An 18,051-nucleotide genomic window follows, 5' to 3' on the forward strand; every position below is an offset into this window, starting at 1 on the left:
TAGAATTGCCTTTAGTGATGGTCACCAGGGGAAAATGAAACGAGTTTTGTCTTAAAATGTGTTTATTTTGTCCTCACTCTTTTTAAAAAAACATTTAAATTTATTTTTGAGAGACAGAGCACGAGCAGAGGAGGGGGCATGCAGAGAGAAGACACAGGAAGCAGACTCCAGGCTCTGAGCTGTCAGCACAGAGCCTGATGTGGGGCTCGAATTCACAAGCTGTGAGATCATGACCTGAGCTGAAGTAGGACACTTAACTGACCGAGCCACCCAGGAGCCCTGAAATGTGTTTATTTTGTCCTCGCTCTTAAAAGATATTTTCAGTGGGTATAAAAGCCTGGGCTGAGAGCTATTTTCTGTCTTTATACTCATGTTTTCATTCCACTCTGTCTTCCATTGTTTCTGGGAAGTCTGTCGTTTAAAGGGAATATTTTTTCTTTAGCTGAAAAAAAAATTGTTTTTCTTTTTCTGCAGTTACACTATGATGTATGTAGGTATGACTTCTGTAAATGCATTCTTTGGGCTTTTAAATCTGTAGACTTGTATTTTTCATCAGCTCTGGAAAATTCTCAGCTTCAGTCCCTTTCTTTGCCCCTTCTGTCCTTGCCTTCTGAGACTACTATTAAATATATATAAAACTTCCCAATGAAACCTTCCCTTCTCCGTGTTTTTACATATTTTTTCTAACCCCATGCTGGATTTTGGATAATTTCTTCACCTTTATCTTTCAGTTCACTAATTCTATTTTTAACTTTGTCACAATCTGTAGCCAAAGGCATCTTTAAATATTTTAAAGTTTTTTTTTTCCACATATATACTTGATAATATGTGAAGTCTATGTGGATCTTTTTGCTGGTTTTGTCATGTTGCCTTTTTTTCCTTGTTCCTGATTGTGGGGGAAAAGCTTAGGAATTCCCTGAGCTTGCACCGATGGGTTAATAAGGCATAAAGAAATAGGAAGCCACAGGATGAAAGCATCCAAGATTAGGTAAACAAGATTAGGTAAACAAGGCAAAGCACCCCCAGTATAGAACAAAGGTATAGGAATAGGAAACCTCAGGATGAAAGCATCCAAGATTAGCAAAAGGAGATTAGGTATTCAGGGTGGAAATTTAGTACAAGCCCCCAATTTAGTACAATAGCAAAAAGCTGCTTTCACAGTTAAGGACCAAAATAGGTAAACAAGTAAACAGGGCTATAAACCACAGCAGGGTGAGGTTGCTTGGAGCAGAGCTAATTAGCAAAAGAAAGGTGCCTTGTTGACCCTGAGGTAACAGGCTGTCTTGTCTCCAGAACCAGCTAAGATAAACAGATGTGGCCTCTTGCCTCTGGTAAACAACCTTCTGCCCAGCACCAGGATTTTGTTTTGTATTGACCCAAACCCCTAACACCATATATCTTCAAACCCCCCTTTCCCTCACACCCATGAGCTAATGTTCACGGTTTCATTGTCTCTTTGTGCACGTCCATTATGCTTGTAAGCCTTCTGATCCTAATAAAAACAGAGCAAGGCCCCTTACTCCAAGCTCTTGTCTCCTCCTGGACATTAGCCCCTCTCGCATTTTAATCTTGTGTCTGTTTTCTTGCTGGACAAGAGAGAACTCCAGACCCAGAGTCTAGGACACCCGATTATCCCTGCTTGCTTATTAATTGCTCCCAAAAAATTATCTTTAAAAGTTTCCCTGAGGTCTAGATTGAGCAATTCCTCTTCCAAAGATGCCTTGTGTTTGCTTTTGCTGGCAAGGGCTGGTCATTGACCACAAGGTGTTAGGGATATAGTCTTTCCCTTTCTTTGCTATCGCTCTGCTCAGTTACAAGGCCACTTTCTCTATAGTCTCCTGGGACTGAGAGATGGGTTTATCTTGAGGATGTAGCACATTGGGAACCCAAGTTACCTTCAGAAAGTTCTAAGATTCACCACCACGGGTAGGTCTGGGCCTGACCTTGTCTCACTCACTCCGTGTGACCAGGTAAGCGGGATCCAGCTGTGCTGCGTTTGCAAACAGTTTAGGACATAAGTTGCTTTGATGTTCCCTTCACTGATGACAAGATCTCATTTTTAAATCACCATCTGTTGAAACTACACTTTTCATCCTCAATGCTTTCTTCAGGGGAAGGGGAGAACATGCCACCTACATTTTTAAAAATGCACTTTTGGGGGGCACCTGGGTGGCTCAGCCAGTCAAGTGACTGTCTTGATTTCAGCTCAGGTCATGATCTCACGGTTAGCGAGACTGAGCCCCATGTGGGTTGCCACACTGGGTGCAAAGCCACCTTGTGATTCTCTCTCTACACCTCCCCCACTTACACCTGCATGTACACTCTAAGTAAACTTTTAAAAATGCACTTTTTCACTGTTTTTGGTATGAAATTGACCCAGACAACGTAGCCTACCTTTGCCAGAAGGTACTACCCTGCCTTTTCAGTGTTAGTTTTTCTCTTACAGACTTTGAGGTTTTCCAATCCAGATCTTTAGATTTATAAACTTTATTTCTATCCTTCAAGTGTTTGCCCATGACATTTTACCACACAGTTAACTTAAAATCCAGAGTTAAGGGGCGCCTGGGTGGCGCAGTCGGTTAAGCGTCTGACTTCAGCCAGGTCACGATCTCGCGGTCCGTGAGTTCGAGCCCCGCGTCAGGCTCTGGGCTGATGACTCAGAGCCTGGAGCCTGTTTCCGATTCTGTGTCTCCCTCTCTCTCTGCCCCTCCCCCGTTCATGCTCTGTCTCTCTCTGTCCCAAAAATAAATAAACGTTGAAAAAAAAATTTTTTTTTAAAAATCCAGAGTTAAAAAGAATCTTGACCTCCTCAGAAATAATATAAGCACTTTAGGCCACTTTTAGGCATATCTTCCAGCTTTATCTACTATTGTCCAACATTTCAATTCTATCTTTAGCCCTTTGAATTAGACACTGACTTAAAAATGAGTCTTTTGATATACCTCTATGTTGGCAAGTTTAATTTCCTTCTTGCACATCAGGTATTTTCTTTGGAAAGAGGTGGGGGATGGTGTTCCCTGAATGAACTCAAGTCCTGAAGTGAGACTGAACTGGCACAGTTGCAACACAAAGTCCACCTGGGACAACTGGAAACTCAAAAGACCCCTCCTCATCTGAGATGAGCTTGAGCAGCATGTTATCTGGCCGTAGATGGAATGAAGGCCTAGGCCAGGAGGCCCTGAAGCCCATTTCCTGTGGGTCAGTCAGTGCAGGCCTCAGTAGGAGCGTATCCCAGTGCTTAGTGGGCTGGGGCACTCAGAATCCCCATTTGAATGGTAACCATCCTCTCCCTTATTGCACTTCTCTCCCAATAGTAGGTGGTACATTAGGTCCAAGTGGAGCTCAAATAGGTCGGTGTCTGTGGGGGGCAGGGGCTCAAGCCACTGGTGGCCTCAGGGGAGTGAAAGATGGATACCTGGTGACTCCTTGGAATTGATATTCTATGGCCTCCCTTTCCTCCCACTATGTACCAACCCTGGAGCCACCAGCCACTTTGGAGGATGTGTGAGCTTTTCTGATGATTTTAATCACTCCTCCCTCTCTTTTTTTGGTAAATATTTTTTTTGGGGGGGAGGGGCAGAGAAAGAGGGAGACAGAGAATTCCAAGCAGGCTCCACACTATTAGTGCAGAGCCCCACGTGAGGCTCAAACTTACGAACCATGAGATCATGACCTGAGCCAAAATCAAGAATCAAATGCTTACCCAACTGAGCCATCCAGGCACCCCATCCCATTCCTCCCTCTTTATAAACCCAATTCAGTTGTCCCACCCAAATATCACCACCACCTCCTTCTTGCCCGTTGGTGGTGGTCACCTTCCTCTGAGCAATGCAGTTTAGTTCAGCATCCATTAGTGTGATTTTTGCTTGTGGACTTTCTCCTTTACCTTTATTTACTGCTGCTGCCTAGTTCCTAGGACAGGGGATTATAACTGGCAGATATTCAATGAGCATTTGCTGGATAAATTGCCAGTGTTCCATGTAGAGAAGGACTGAGAACATGTGTGGTTGTGACATTCCAAAGTGGAGTTGAGTGGTGGAAATGGTCTTTCCTTCCTTTTCCTAGACCCATCCCCCCTCCTTCCATCAAAACTTACTGGTGGAGGCCTGGAGACAAAATGAAAGAACTGTACTCTTAGAGTGAAGCATGGAAAAATATGTGAAGGTAGAGCAGGGCTAGAGACAAATCCTAGAAAGCCAGGAAACTAGCTAGAGATTGTGCTTTTGTAAAGAGAGTGGATTCTGGGGCCAGAGAGACAGGACTAGAATTCAGCCTCTATAGACAGGCCCCACCTGGAGTATTCTTCAACAGCGTACTTAACTTTCAAAAGACTCTCCTTTTACCCTTTGAGTGACCTGGTTAATATAAATAATATTTTGTTAATTTCTATCTTTCCCCAAGATAACTATTTCTGTGTGGTGACAGATCAGTCCCACAGCCTGCCCATTCTTAGGAGCTATGATCCAGCCCCAGTATGAGGATCAATCCATTTTGCACTTCTCCTGGTGAAGACACCACCTAATTTCTTGTGAAACCTGAGCTACTAGACCCGTGGTATAAGTCTCCTGCTGCCCTCCCTGCATTGGATCTGGTCTAACTTACCCCACAAAGATATGACGAATGGCTTTCTCTGCCATACTGCTCCATCTGAAGTCAGTCACAGTCTGTTTACTTTTGAGGAATTTCTTTATTGGAGTTCCATCTTACCTCACCACAACCATCTGGCTCTTCATGGCCAAGAAAGAGTGAGCCCTGAACATAGTATTCATAACATTTTACAACAGACAAGACACACATGTAGTGCATGAAATCTTTACAATAACACATTCCAAAACAATCAAACATTTAACAGGATTATTAAGCATGAATTTCCTCTGATCCCTCTATTATCAACAGCTACTCAGCTTTTTAGCTCTTGCAATACAATGACCTTCTCAGCATTCCTACTCATAGGAATCCCTGAGTCAATGATTTTTGTGCAGGTGCAAATTCATGAAGACCTGTTCCATTAGTTATGTAATGTGCTGAATTTCTCTCTATGGTAGAACCTTTCATTTGTAGCACAATGTGTGAGGTTTTCACTCCTCACACTTCATCATTCATTGAGGGGGCCCATTTGAAATTTTTAAAAAGTTTTGTCCATTCAACTGATGTATCACAACATTACAACAGTATAATCCAATCAGCTTGCATTTTTAATGACTCTATTTCCTGTTAGATTCATGTCTACATTTTCCACTCTTCCTACAACAAAACCCAATTTTGTTTCAAAATGTCATCACCCCTCACAAATTATTCAGTTATATCAAGCTTATACTTCACGATCACTCCTCTTAAATATACATTCCCTGAAGCCTATCTCTCCCTGAATTTGCCTGTTGGAGGCCATTCTTGTATTTTTTCCACTGACCAATGTATAATTGGGATTCAAAGCTATAGCTGAATTTCCCCCATTTCTATTCACACAATTTAACCAAATATGAACTTTCTGATGGTGACTATATGACTTCTAAGTGAAGTCCTTTCCTTATCCCTGTGCTTTATGTCCAGAAATGTCTGCTTACTTTGAAGGTTTTTCAAATACTCTGTCACTTTGATAGGTTTTATCCCCAGTATCAACTATTTTGTGTTCCATAAAGGCTCAACTACCTTGACATTGCAGGCTTCCTTGCTGGCTATGACTGAAGATCATACTGAAGAGTACTCAGTTTCATTTATACTATGTAAATTATAAGCCATGAACAAATACCTCATATTCATATGATATTCATACATTCATAAGGTTTTTCTTCCATTTGAGTTGAGACTTGGTAAGCTCTGCCTCCTACAGATATGCTCATCTTGGTCCCTTCCAGAGCATTCCCTCCCTCATGAGTTCTCTTCTGTGATGTGTCACTGTGACTTCCCACATTTATCACATTTAAAGATTCCTCTCCAGTATGGGTTCTTTTATGCTTGGTGAGATTTGATCTGATATTAAAAGCCTTCCCACACTCATTACATCGGTATGGCTTCTTTCCAGTGTGAATCCTTTTGTGTTGGTCAAGAACTGATCTGTAATTGAAGGATTTCCCACACTCACAATTATAGGGCTGCTGCCCACGGTGGACACTTTTATGGTTAATAAGACTTGAGTGTGAGATGTATGCCTTCCCACACTCATCACATTCATAGGGTTTCTCGCCCGTATGAATCCTTTTATGCACTGTCAGGCCTGAGCTGTTCCTGAATGCCTTTCCACACCTATCGCATATATAAGGTTTTTCCCCTGTGTGAATCCTCTTGTGTTGAGAAAGGAGTGAACTGTAATTGAAAGACTTCCCACAGTCAACACATTTGAAGGGTTTCTCCCCAAGATGGACTCTTTTATGGCTTAATAGAGTTCTGCTTGAGAAAAAAGCTTTTCCACATTCATCACATGTGTAGGGAGTCTTGCCAGGGTGGGTACTTTTATGGTTAATAAGGCTTGAGTGTGAGATGTAGGCTTTTCCACACACGTCACATTCATAGGGCTTCTCCCCCGTGTGGATTCTTTTATGCACTTTAAGGCTTGAGTTGTTTCTGAAGACCTTCTCACACCTGTCACACTCATAAGGTTTTTCTCTAGTGTGGACCCTTTTGTGTTGAGAAAGGAGTGAAGTGTAATTAAAAGATTTCTCACATACATCACATTTGTAGGGCTTCTCCCCAAGATGGATTTTTTTGTGGTTTATAAGGGTTCGGTATGTGATGAAAGCTTTTTCACACTCATCACACTTATAGGGCTTTTCCCCAGGGTGTACACTTTTATGATTTATAAGGCTTGAGAGTGAGATGTAGGCTTTCCCACATTCTTCACATTTGTAAGGTCTCTCCCCAGTGTGGATCCGTTTATGTACTTTAAGGCCTGAATTATTTCTGAAGGCTTTTCCACACTCATCACATCCAAAAGGTTTTTCCCTTGTATGAATCCTTTTATGTTGTTCAAGGGCAGAGCTGTAATTGAAAGACTTCTCACAATAACTACATTTATAGGGCTTCTCCCCAAGATGGATTCCTTTGTGGTTTTTAAGGCTAGAGCGTGAGATATAGGCTTTCCCACAAACATCACACTTATATGGTTTTTCCCCAGTATGGAGCCTCCTATGGACTTTGAGGCCTGAATTGTTCCTAAATGTTTTCCCACACAAGTCACAAACATAAGGTCTCTCTCCAGTGTGAATGGTTTTATGCTGAAGGAGAAGTGAGTTATAGCTGAAGGATTTTCCACAATCCTTACATTCATGAGCTTTCTTCCCAGGGTGAATGCTTTTATGAACTGCGAGGCCTGAGCTATAGCTGAACGCTTTGCCACAGACCTCACACTTGTAAGGTTTCTCTCCCGTGTGGATCCTTTTGTGCACTATAAGGCCTGAGCTGTTCCTGAAGGCCTTCCCGCATTCATCACATTCATAAGGTTTCTCTCCAGTGTGGATGACTTTATGCTGAATGAGGAGAGAGCTATAATTAAATGATTTCTCACACTCATCACATTTATAAGGTTTATCTCCAAAGTGGATGCTTTTATGGTTTAGAAGTGTTCTGCAAGTAATGAAGGCCTTCCCACACTCATCGCATTCATAAGGTTTCTCGCCTGTGTGTATCCTTTTGTGGACCCTAAGGCCAGAGCTATTACTGAAAGTTTTCCCACAGATGTCACATTCGTAGGGCTTCTCCCCTGTGTGGATCCTTTTGTGGACTCTGAGACCAGAGCTGTTCCTGAAAGCCTTCCCACACTCACCACATTCGTAGGGCTTCTCCCCTGTGTGGATCCTCTTATGCTGGTCCAACACAGAGCTATAATTGAAGGATTTCCCACACTCATCACATTTACAGTTCTTCTCCCCAGAGTGGGTGCTTTTATGGTTTATAAGGCTGGAGTATGACATGTAGGCTTTCCCACATTCCTCACACTTGTACGGTTTCTCCCCAGTATGGATCCGTTTGTGGACTCGAAGGCTTGAGCTACTCCGGAAAGCCCCTCCACAGTCATCACACTCATAGCGTTTTTCCCCAGTATGCATAATTTTATGTTGAACAAGGCGTGAATTGTATTTGAACGATTTCCCACACTCCTCACATCTGTGTGATTTCTTAGCAGCACTGGTTTTCTGCTGTAGACCAGGATGAGAGTTTCCATTAAGGTTCTCCACACATTTGTCTTGTTCACTGCTTATCTGTTCTATAGGGACAGTCTGGTGTGTAATATGTTTTGAGCTTGGATACAAGCTTTTCTCAGATGCCTCATCTTCCTGTTCCATCTTTACATTTGCTGTGTTCTTGGCTTTGCCAATCTTTTCCCTGGTGCCACTTTTGTCTTCCATCCTCCTTTTTCCCTCCGGATTTTCCAATCGACTTTCTACCTTGCAATCCCAATCACAAGTTTCACCAACCTTAGATTCCTGTATATGATCCTTGTGAAAACTTTCCACTTTTGGCCACACAGATTCTGCATTTCCATCATTTCCATACTTTTCAGTTGATTCCTCATTCTCAGTGCCCCTCGTCTTCAAATGTGACACTAAATCAAGAAAACGAAAATGATACCTGTTCACTTTGTTTAGAAGACACTGGAAAAATTACATCCAAATTCACTCATTCACTTGACAAATATTTACTGACTGCATGCTGTGTGATAGGTACCATTTTTAACTGCAGGGAACAAAAAGGGACATGCCAAGATTTCTACCCCTGTGGAGCTGATGTTAAAATGTTAGAGCCTTGGATTTTCAATCGAACAAAGAGTTTTTCTATTCTTGCATGACAGTTTAGTAGGAGGGCAAATGAAATGGGTTGAAATGATGCACAGGACCACAGACGATCATCACCTAGTCATGAAAAAACAGAGGGTAGAACAAATCTCTGAATAAGAGAAAACAGAAAGATTAATAAGACAAAAGGTAAGAAGACATAATCAGCAGAACTAAACAGATAAAGCTAAAAAAAAGAGAAGAAATTAGCACCTAGGTGGAGGTACTGGGGAGACGGTAATGAAAACATGAAGACAGTCATGAGAGACATGAGAAAGAAAGCAAACTACAGCTTTGTGGAGTTGGTTTGGCCTGTTGGACTTTCCCTCCAAGGAAAACCTGACCCTGGAAAGTGGGTAGTCAGGGAGGAATTCTACATGGAAGAGCATGCTCCATCCAGCCTGCCAGGCAAAGATGCATCATTTTTACTTTATGAACAGACTAACAGCAGTCAGAGCATATCAAAGATTAGAAGCTAAAATGCAAACCACCAAGCAAAGGAAATACTACTACCTGGATTCAAATACTTAACCGCATGATCTCAAGAAAGTGATTTACCCTCTTTGTGCCAGTTTCCTCATTTGTAAAATGAGGGCAATGGGGCTGACATGAATATTAAGTGAGATAACATATATAAAGTGTCGTGAACAATGCCAACTACTTGGTGAGTACTATATGCATAATTATTACTACTTACTGAGGTTGGGTTATTTGATTGGAGTTGGAACCTGGGTATAAAGCACAGGACTCAGGAAAGGTAAATTCCTTCCTAGAACAGATTTTAGGGCTCAAGCAGGGCTTCTTTGTTCGTCTTGAAAGTACTCTACTTGTCTCTACTACTTTGGGCAGAGTAGTTCATGTTGCTGAAATGTGAGGACAGGCAGTGGAATCCCATAATCATCAGCTGCAGCACATCTTTTATCAGGGACCATGCTCCATCATTCCCTTTGGCCTTGGCCCATCCACCTCTATTCATCTTCAGCCCTCAGGAAAGAAAGATGTTCAAGTTCCTATAGCCATAAAGCCAAATCCTCTAAAATAAACATAAAAGGGGCACCTGGCTGGTAGAGCATGCAATTCTTGGTCTTGGGGTCATGAGTTCAAGCCCCACATTGGGCACAGAGCCTACTTAAAGTTAAAAAAATAAATAAACACACAAAACTTGATAGAGAAAAACAAAAAAGGAAGGGCTATAAGGGGGGGACTAGCCATATTAGGTATTAAAATATACCAAAAAGCCTCTATAAATAAAGCAGCATGGTACTGGTGTATGGCCAAATGGAATAGAATAGAAAGTCCAAAAATAGTCCTAATTACACACAGAAATCAAGCATATGATAAAGATGTCAGATCAAATTATTGAGGCAAAGATGGTATTTAGAATAGTGTTGGAACAACTATAAAACCATTGGAAAAAGATAAAATCAGATTCATTCTTTACACCATACTCAAGAATAAACTCCAAGTGCAGCAGATCTCTAATTATAAAAATGTGATGCCATACAAGTACTAGAAGGAAACATGAGTGAATGTTTCTATAATCTGATTACAGAAAAAGTTTTCAAACTATGACTCATATGCAATAAGAGAAGATTGATAAATTTGTATAAATACAAATTACATGTCAAAAATGCTATAAACAAAATTGAGAAGTGGCAAAAATGAAAGAAAATATTTACCATGTGCATCATATAGAGGGGCTAATATCTCTCATACAAAAAATTTTCAAAAGTTGAAAAATATAGACTAAAATTCCTACAGAAAAATGTTCCAGAGAAAAATCTGCAAGAATGAACAATTCACAAAAAGAAATATTAAAATGTCCTGCAAACATGTTTTCAATGTCACTCATAAGAGAAATGCAAATGAGAACTACACTAAGATACCATTTCTCATCTGTTGTATTAAAAGCTTGACAATACACTCTGTTGGTGAGGCTGCTGCGGAAACAGGCACTCTCATATGTTAATGGGAATGCAAATTGGCATAAGCCCTGTTGAGGAGCATTTGCCAATATCTAACACAACTGTGTGCATTTACACTTCAATCCAGAAATCCCATTTAGGAATTTATACCGAAGATCCACTTCCAACAATACAAAAAAGCATATGTGCACAAAGCTATTCATGGTAGCATTATTTGTAACTACAGAATTTGGAAAACAACCTAAACGTCCAAGCATAGAAGATCTATTAAATAAACTATGGCACATAATCGCAATGGAGTACTAAAAAAAATTAGGAACATCTCTATAAATTGATTGAGAGGGAGCAATTTTCAGGATGTAAAGAGGAAAAAAAGCATACATGCTACATTTTATATATAAGGAAGAAAAATAAGAAAATGAGCATATATCTGCTTATCTTCATAGTAATGAGAAGCCAGAAATCAGTAAAGCCCCATTACCTGTAAATGGAGGAGTGGGGAGGACAGTGCAAAATGACAGGGAAGACAGACACTCTAAGAACAGCTTTTTGCACAGTTTTTACTTATGGAAGCATGATAATACGCTGCATATTTAAAGAATAAAATTAAATCAGTGAGAATTGCAAAAAGGAAAAGCAGCTAAACCAGAAAGCAAACGGAAACAAATGAACTCATTTGTGTTTGACATGAATACTGTAACCACAGGAAGGGAACAAAAACAAACTGTAACCTGAGGAAGGGAACAAAAAGAAACAAACAACTAACCCATGTAACTTAGGCACACAATTATTACATAATATGTGACTATCTACTTTTCTGTCTTGGGAAGGAGGGAGTGGTGTGGAAGCACTGAAAACAACTGAACACTTTTTTTTTTTTTTAATATATGAAATTTATTGTCAACAACTGAACACTTTTTAAGCAGGTCTGTTTTCTGCAAAAATATGGGCAAAGTAATTTTTTTAAATTATTATAATTTTTTAATGTTTATTTTTGAGAGAGAGCACAAGCAGGGGAGGGGCAGAGAGAAAGGGGGACAGAGGATCCAAAGCACGCTCTGTGCTGACAGCAGAGAGCCCAATGAAGGGCTCGAACTCACAAACATGATCTGCACTGAAGTCAGAAGCTTAACTGACTGAGCCACCCAAGGTGCCCTGTTGGCAAAGTAATTTTGAAACAATTTTAGATGTGGTGGGGGATTGAGTAAATATGTTGATTTAGTTGCAAGCCAAGGCTCTCCTGGAGGAAGAGGAGACCTAAAAATATGGAATAGGGGAAGACAAGAAAGAACCTGTAGGGATGAATCAGAGATCAGTGTGAATTCATGATTTCTAAACATATATATGTGTGTGTGCACATGTCTGTGTATTCACAGGTATGCACACATATTCCCTAGCTCTCTGCTGAAAAGCCAAGAGGCAAAAAATATCTTAGTGGTAATAAGCACATCCAGCACCCTGTTCTTAGTCTCTACGACCATTACCTACTAAAAGGAACTATAGCTCCTCAGAGAAATGGCAGATTCTAGGCTAGGGCAGGATACACACAAGGTGAGCTGGGGCATCTTGTTATGCCAACAAGTAAGGAGATGCTTAAAAATGACAGGACGTGTCATAAGACCACAAGCCAGCCTGGCCACACATTATAGGCTCCATAATTATGTACAGTAATGAACTTCACACCATTGAAAATGGGATTTCATGAGTCCATACATAAACAGGGGAGAAAGAGAAGCTGCTTACTTACAGGAGAATGCCAGGGCCAGTTAGTATACGTGGAGAAAACAGTAGAGTTGAAAATAAATTAGTATTCTGCAACTATCAGAGCAAAGACTGGATCAGGGCAGAATTATCACTGGATTCTAAATCTAGGGGAAATTTTGAGAAGGTGCAGTACATATGCACAATCTTAAAATATTCACCCCAGACTGAAAGGGAAAAATAGTAATTATACAGTAGAGAAATTAGACAATGTCTTGGCCAACTGTGGTAAATTAATATCACCAATGGAGGCAGATTGACATTATATGCTTCCCGAAGTGACATCCTGAGGACACATCACCTACAAGAATGCAGCACCGAGCAGTTTGCCAACCTTTGTTAGATAATATCAAGGAATCAGAATTTAGGATGGTATGATAATGGCACTGTGGCTGTTAGAAGTGTCATTTTTGTTTGTAAACTGAAAGTATGTTAGAATGTAATGGCATTATGTCTGAAGTTTCCTTTAAAAAACTTTAATAAAGGAAAAATACAAAGGGAAAGGTGAAACAAATGTAGCAGAATTAAAATAATTATTGAAGCTGATCTATGGGTGTATGAAATTCATTGTACTATTTTACTTTTCTGTATGTTTAAATTTTTTCATAATAAAAAATTAAAAGAAAAAAGATCACTCATACTAGTTTCAGTGGGCAAATGAATTAGAGAGAACCGAGTCCTGAAGTCTGGGAGGAGGTTACTAAAGCCAATCAAGAAGACTCATGTGCCCTATCAAAATATAGCATTTTACACAGAGCTAGAACAAACAAACCCGAAATTTGTATGGAACTACAAAAGACCCTGAATAGCCAAAATAACTTTGAAAAAGAAAAGCAAAGCTGGAGGCAGCACAATTCTGGACTTCAAGGAATATTAAAAAGCTCCATGGAACAGAACAGTTATGGTGCTGGCACAAAAACAGACACACAGATCAGCAGAACAGAATACAAAACCCAGAAATGAACACACAATTATACAGTCAATTAATCTTTGCCAAAGCAGGAAAGAATATCCAAAGGGGGAAAAGACAATCTTTTCGAAAAATGGTGTTAGAAAACTGGACAGCAACGTGTGAAAGTAGACCACTTTCTTACACCATACACAAAAATAAATTCAAATGGATTTGAAAGGCCTAAATGTGAGACAGGAAACCATAAAAATCCTAAGGAAGAACACAAGTAGTAACTTCTTTGACATTGGCCATAGCAACTTATTTTCAGATATGTCTCCTGAGGCAAGAAAAACAAAAGCAAAAATAAACTATTGGGAATTCATCAAGATAAAAAGCTTCTGCACAGCAAAGGAAACAATCAACAAAACTAAATGGCAACCTACAGAATGGAAGAAAGTATTTGCAAATTACCTATGTATGGATAAAGAGTTAGTATCCAAAACATATAGAGAAACTTAACATCCAAAACATGAATAATCAAATTTAAAAATGTGCAGAAGACAGGCAGACATTTTCCCAAAGACACACAGATGGCCAACAGACACATGAAAGGATGCTCAATATCACTCATCATCCAGAATGGCTAAAATTAACAACTCAGGAAACAAAAGGTGTTGGGGAGGATGCAGAGTAAGGGGATCACTTTTGTACTGTTGGTGGGAATGCAAACTAGTGCAGCCACTATGGAAAAGAGTATTGAGGTTCCTCAAAAAGTTACAAATAGAACTGCCCTATGATCCAGCAACTGCAGTACTAGGTATTTACCCAAAGAATACAAAAATACTAATTCAAAGGGATACATACACCCCCATGTTTACAGCAGCATTATCTACAATAGCCAAATTATGGAAACAGCCCAAGTGTCTGTCCACTGATGAATGGATAAAGAAAATGTGGTATACATATAAAACGGAATACTACTCAGCCATAAAAAAGAATGAAATCTTGCCATTTGCAATGACATGGATGGAGCTAGAGAGTATTACACTAAGTGAAATAAGTCAGTCAGAGAAAGATAAATAGCATATGATTTCATTCCTATGTGGAATTTAAGAAACAAAATAAATGGGCAAAGGAGCAAGAGAGAGAGAAAGAGAGAGAGCGGGAGATGAAAGAAAAGAAAAGTTCAAGAAAGACTTTTTTTTTTAAATTTTTTTCAACGTTTATTTATTTTTGGGACAGAGAGAGAGCATGAACGGGGGAGGGGCAGAGAGAGAGGGAGACACAGAATCTGAAACAGGCTCCAGGCTCTGAGCCATCAGCCCAGAGCCTGACGCGGGGCTCGAACCCACGGACCGCGAGATCGTGACCTGGCTGAAGTCGGACGCTTAACCGACTGCGCCACCCAGGCGCCCCAAGAAACAGACTCTTAATTAAAGAAAACAAACTGGTGGTTACCAGAAGGGAGAGGGATGAGGGATGGGAGCAATGGAGGGATGACGGGGCTTAAAGAGTGCACCTGTCATGATGAGCACAGGGTGATGTATGGAAGTGCTGAATCACTAAACTGTATACCTGAAACTAATATTACACTGTACGTTAACGAAATGGAATTTAAATTCCTCTCTAACTCCTCTCTAGTTGTCAGCAGGAAGCATGACCCAACAGTCTGGTAACATCAGTCAAAAGTGCTAGCTTTAGAATGCCATCTGCTCCGTCCAAATTACACATCCTACCACCTCTGAACTCCTTGGTACTTGTCATTCATGTTCTATCAATGCCCAAAAAAGCCTCTGCACATAATAAGAACCTGCCCTTAATTCTTGCTGTCCCTGCACAAAAGAGTCAGACGCCCCTTCTTAAAGATACTGGACAACTCACAAAAGAATCGTGGCTTACTCTGGCCAAAAAGTCGTGCCTATTAACAGGCTGTAATGAGCAATGCACCAGCAGCTACTCTAGATTTCCAGAATACCAAACATTCCACAAGTCTATTTGCCATCAAGTGTCACATCAGGATTCTGTACCTTAAGTTCTTTTTATATATTTGGCTTGGAAATGACCAAAAAAACAAGACAGGTGAGCACAAAATTCTTACCAATTCAGAAGAAAGAATACCTAGGAAATTGGAGAATGAGACACATGAAAGATGGAATCAAGGAATACAGATGAATAGAGAGAATATGTGTGCTTTAGTTATTATTGCATTTAGTTTATGAATATCAGCATTGTAAATGGTTAACATGAGTTGGTTCTATTGCTTAAAAGTAGAAATAATGATGAAAGGTGATTTTTCCTTAAAGTAAAAAATGAAATAGAACATTCTCATACCTGGTAGTGGTGAAGAGATTTCTAGTCATCCTGAGGAAAATGGTAAGCAGAGGAGATTCTGAAAGGGAGACTGAGAGATTTTCTGAAGCTAAATGGGCAGAGACTGGCTGGAAGGGAGTCATTAACAGAATTAGATTATTAGGCTAGCATAAAGCTAATAAGCATCATAAACACAAGATCAGGAGAGAAAACCTACTTGGTCTTATTTGTTCTTTAAGCACTCTACACGAACTGTTATAATAATGATTTGGCATGTTTAACAATTTACCAGTAACTGGCTGAGTTAATGTAAAACAAAAATTATTTTGACTGATCCTTTCTTTAAAAACCCTTGCTAAAGTATGTCCTAGTAGAACCTCATTGAGCGCATCATTGATGAAGTAACAAAAAATTGAAAACAACCCAAATGGCTCCAAACAGATCTAAAAAAATATGGAATATTAAAAACACTCAAACAATAGTCAATCTGTTACCACAGTGCTGTTTTGTTGTTGTTTTCAAAGCTCTTTGTATTCTGATGATGCCTAAAATACAGAAGAAAAAAAGCAAGGGGACAGAACTTTGGAGCAGACCCTATCACCTCTGTGAAAAAAGGGGAACTAACTACATTCACATTTGCCCAGTATTTGCATAAACAAACTGGATGGTTACACTCTAACAAATGTAACTGTCTAGGGGTTTGGGCATGAGAAGATGACTGAGCGGGAGCAAACCTTGTCACTGATAACTGCTTATATTAAACATCTAAACCATAGGAGTATTAAATATATTAGTAAACATATTTAGAAAATTATTAACAAAACAAAACCCTCGGGCTTTCAAATAGAAAACAACCTAGTGGCCACCTGGTCTAAACGTTTTTAGAGCAGCACACCCAGCCCTGGCACTTCCCGTTCATCTTTCACATCCCGGTCGTCCCTGAGTCTAGAAGCCTCTTCCATATTCCCCCTACCTAGTCAACTCCTCAACTTTCAGAGTCCACGGCAAGCCGCCTCCTCTGGTCGTACCCCAGTCAGTACACGGGTGAGCTTCCCCAGAGCAAGTGTCTGGAAGCTCCTCCCCGGGGCTGGATCTGCACCTGTGGCTGCAACCGCTCAACTTCCCAACCAAGGGACGGAAAGGGGGGGGGGGGGGGAGGGGGGGAGGGGAGTACTGAAGCAGATCACCCCTAGGGGTCCCTCTAACGCTCGTAATCACTCTCACGTCCTAGGGCCAAACTTAACTGCAAGGGGGAGTCACACCAGGGGAATTATTTTAACGGGCTCATGTCCAGGACTCCCCTCCGGCCCGAGAAAGCAGCGAATAGTACAGAAAGACAAGAGCCAGGCCCCAGTCTTTCTCCGGACGCTGGGCAACCCCAGCCCGGCCCTGGCCGCTCGGACGGCCGGAGTTGGGGCCCAGAGAGAGACCAGCCTGTTCCAGGGGCACGCCCCACACCCCTCGGCTGGCCTGAGGTCTTCCCTCCGTTCCACTCCCCCCGGAACGTGCCTCCTGAGGTGTGTATAGGAAGGGGGAACGCTTCCCTCCATATCCCGCCCAAGACCCAAGGGGCAGCCAAGACTTGGCCACTAAGGGAAGGGCGTGGCAGGCGAGGGCCCGGGGCGGAAGCGCGGGCAGCCGCGAACTCACGTACTAGCTGTGTGGCGGCTCCGCGGGAGCCCGGCCGCCGGCGGGACAAAAGCGCGGACGGCCCGGCCGGAAGGGCCCGCGCTGGCTCTAGGGCACTTCCGAGTCCTCTCTGGGAGGCTGGAGGACGGACTCGATGATATTTCTCCGTTCGGGCACGTGACCCGTGGTGCGTTCGGAGGGCGTGGGCGCGGGGCGAAGCTAGTTTCTGTACTGCTTTGTAGCACATTTGGGGCCGCAGCCGGGAGACAGGAGGAGACGCTTCCAGGTTTTGTGGACTTCATATTCCAGGGTGGGGATGACAGTAAGGCAAATGAGGGGCTAGGTAGAATAAACACCTAACGACTCTACCTGAACACGGAACACTTTTACAGAGTGAGGCGCGGGGCCGCCCCCGGGAGGAGGCGGAGCTGAGCGTCGAGTCGGTGGGCTCCGTCCGCCCACTCCGAGAGGTAGGCCGGAGGCAGACGCGGCTGCCCGGAAGAGCGTCCTGCGAAGCGCCTGGGCTGTGGGAACGCTGGGCGCGGCGGAAGCGCCCCAGGACCGGGCTGGAACCCCGGCCTGGAAGGACTTTTGAAAGAGATCCTTTTTTTTTTTTTAAGTAACATCTGCATATTTTTCATCTTAGGTTTACGTAATTGCAAAGAAAAATTTTTGGCACACTGTGCTGACATTTAAAAAAACAAAACCTCTTATTTTAGACGAATACAATGGACTCTGAACCCACAATTTAATATCATTCGCTTTT

General features: G+C 41.7%; 1 protein-coding gene across 5 annotated transcripts; it reads right to left on the reverse strand.

Annotated features, from left to right (window-relative positions):
• Positions 1 to 4,667: 4,667 nt before the first annotated feature.
• Positions 4,668 to 17,602, reverse strand: ZFP62 (ZFP62 zinc finger protein). Of its 5 annotated transcripts, none has more exons than XM_027076987.2 (3): positions 15,678 to 16,606; positions 9,466 to 9,744; positions 4,668 to 8,539 (listed from the first exon to the last, which is right to left on the reverse strand). In XM_027076987.2, coding segments are annotated over exons 2-3 (2,784 nt in total). In that variant the 5' UTR covers positions 9,467 to 9,744; positions 15,678 to 16,606; the 3' UTR covers positions 4,668 to 5,756. The 5 variants fall into 5 exon arrangements, with proteins under 5 accessions (XP_026932788.1, XP_014941977.1, XP_026932786.1 ...); XM_015086491.3 differs by having other exon boundaries at positions 9,466 to 9,752; XM_027076985.2 differs by lacking the exons at positions 9,466 to 9,744; positions 15,678 to 16,606 and adding an exon at positions 17,311 to 17,602.
• Positions 17,603 to 18,051: the final 449 nt, after the last annotated feature.

The sequence above is a fragment of the Acinonyx jubatus genome, chromosome A1, assembly GCF_027475565.1.
Source record: "Acinonyx jubatus isolate Ajub_Pintada_27869175 chromosome A1, VMU_Ajub_asm_v1.0, whole genome shotgun sequence".
In the NCBI taxonomy this organism is placed as follows: Eukaryota; Metazoa; Chordata; class Mammalia; order Carnivora; family Felidae; genus Acinonyx; species Acinonyx jubatus.

Coding starts and splice junctions, on each gene's coding strand:
- ZFP62 (XM_027076985.2), bottom strand. CDS start 17,587: ATGAAGTCCACAAAACCTGGAAGCGTCTCCTCCTGTCTCCCGGCTGCG. Junction 8,540..17,310: donor GCGGAGCCGCCACACAGCTA/GTACGTGAGTTC, acceptor TTCTTGATTTAG/TGTCACATTTGAAGACGAGG.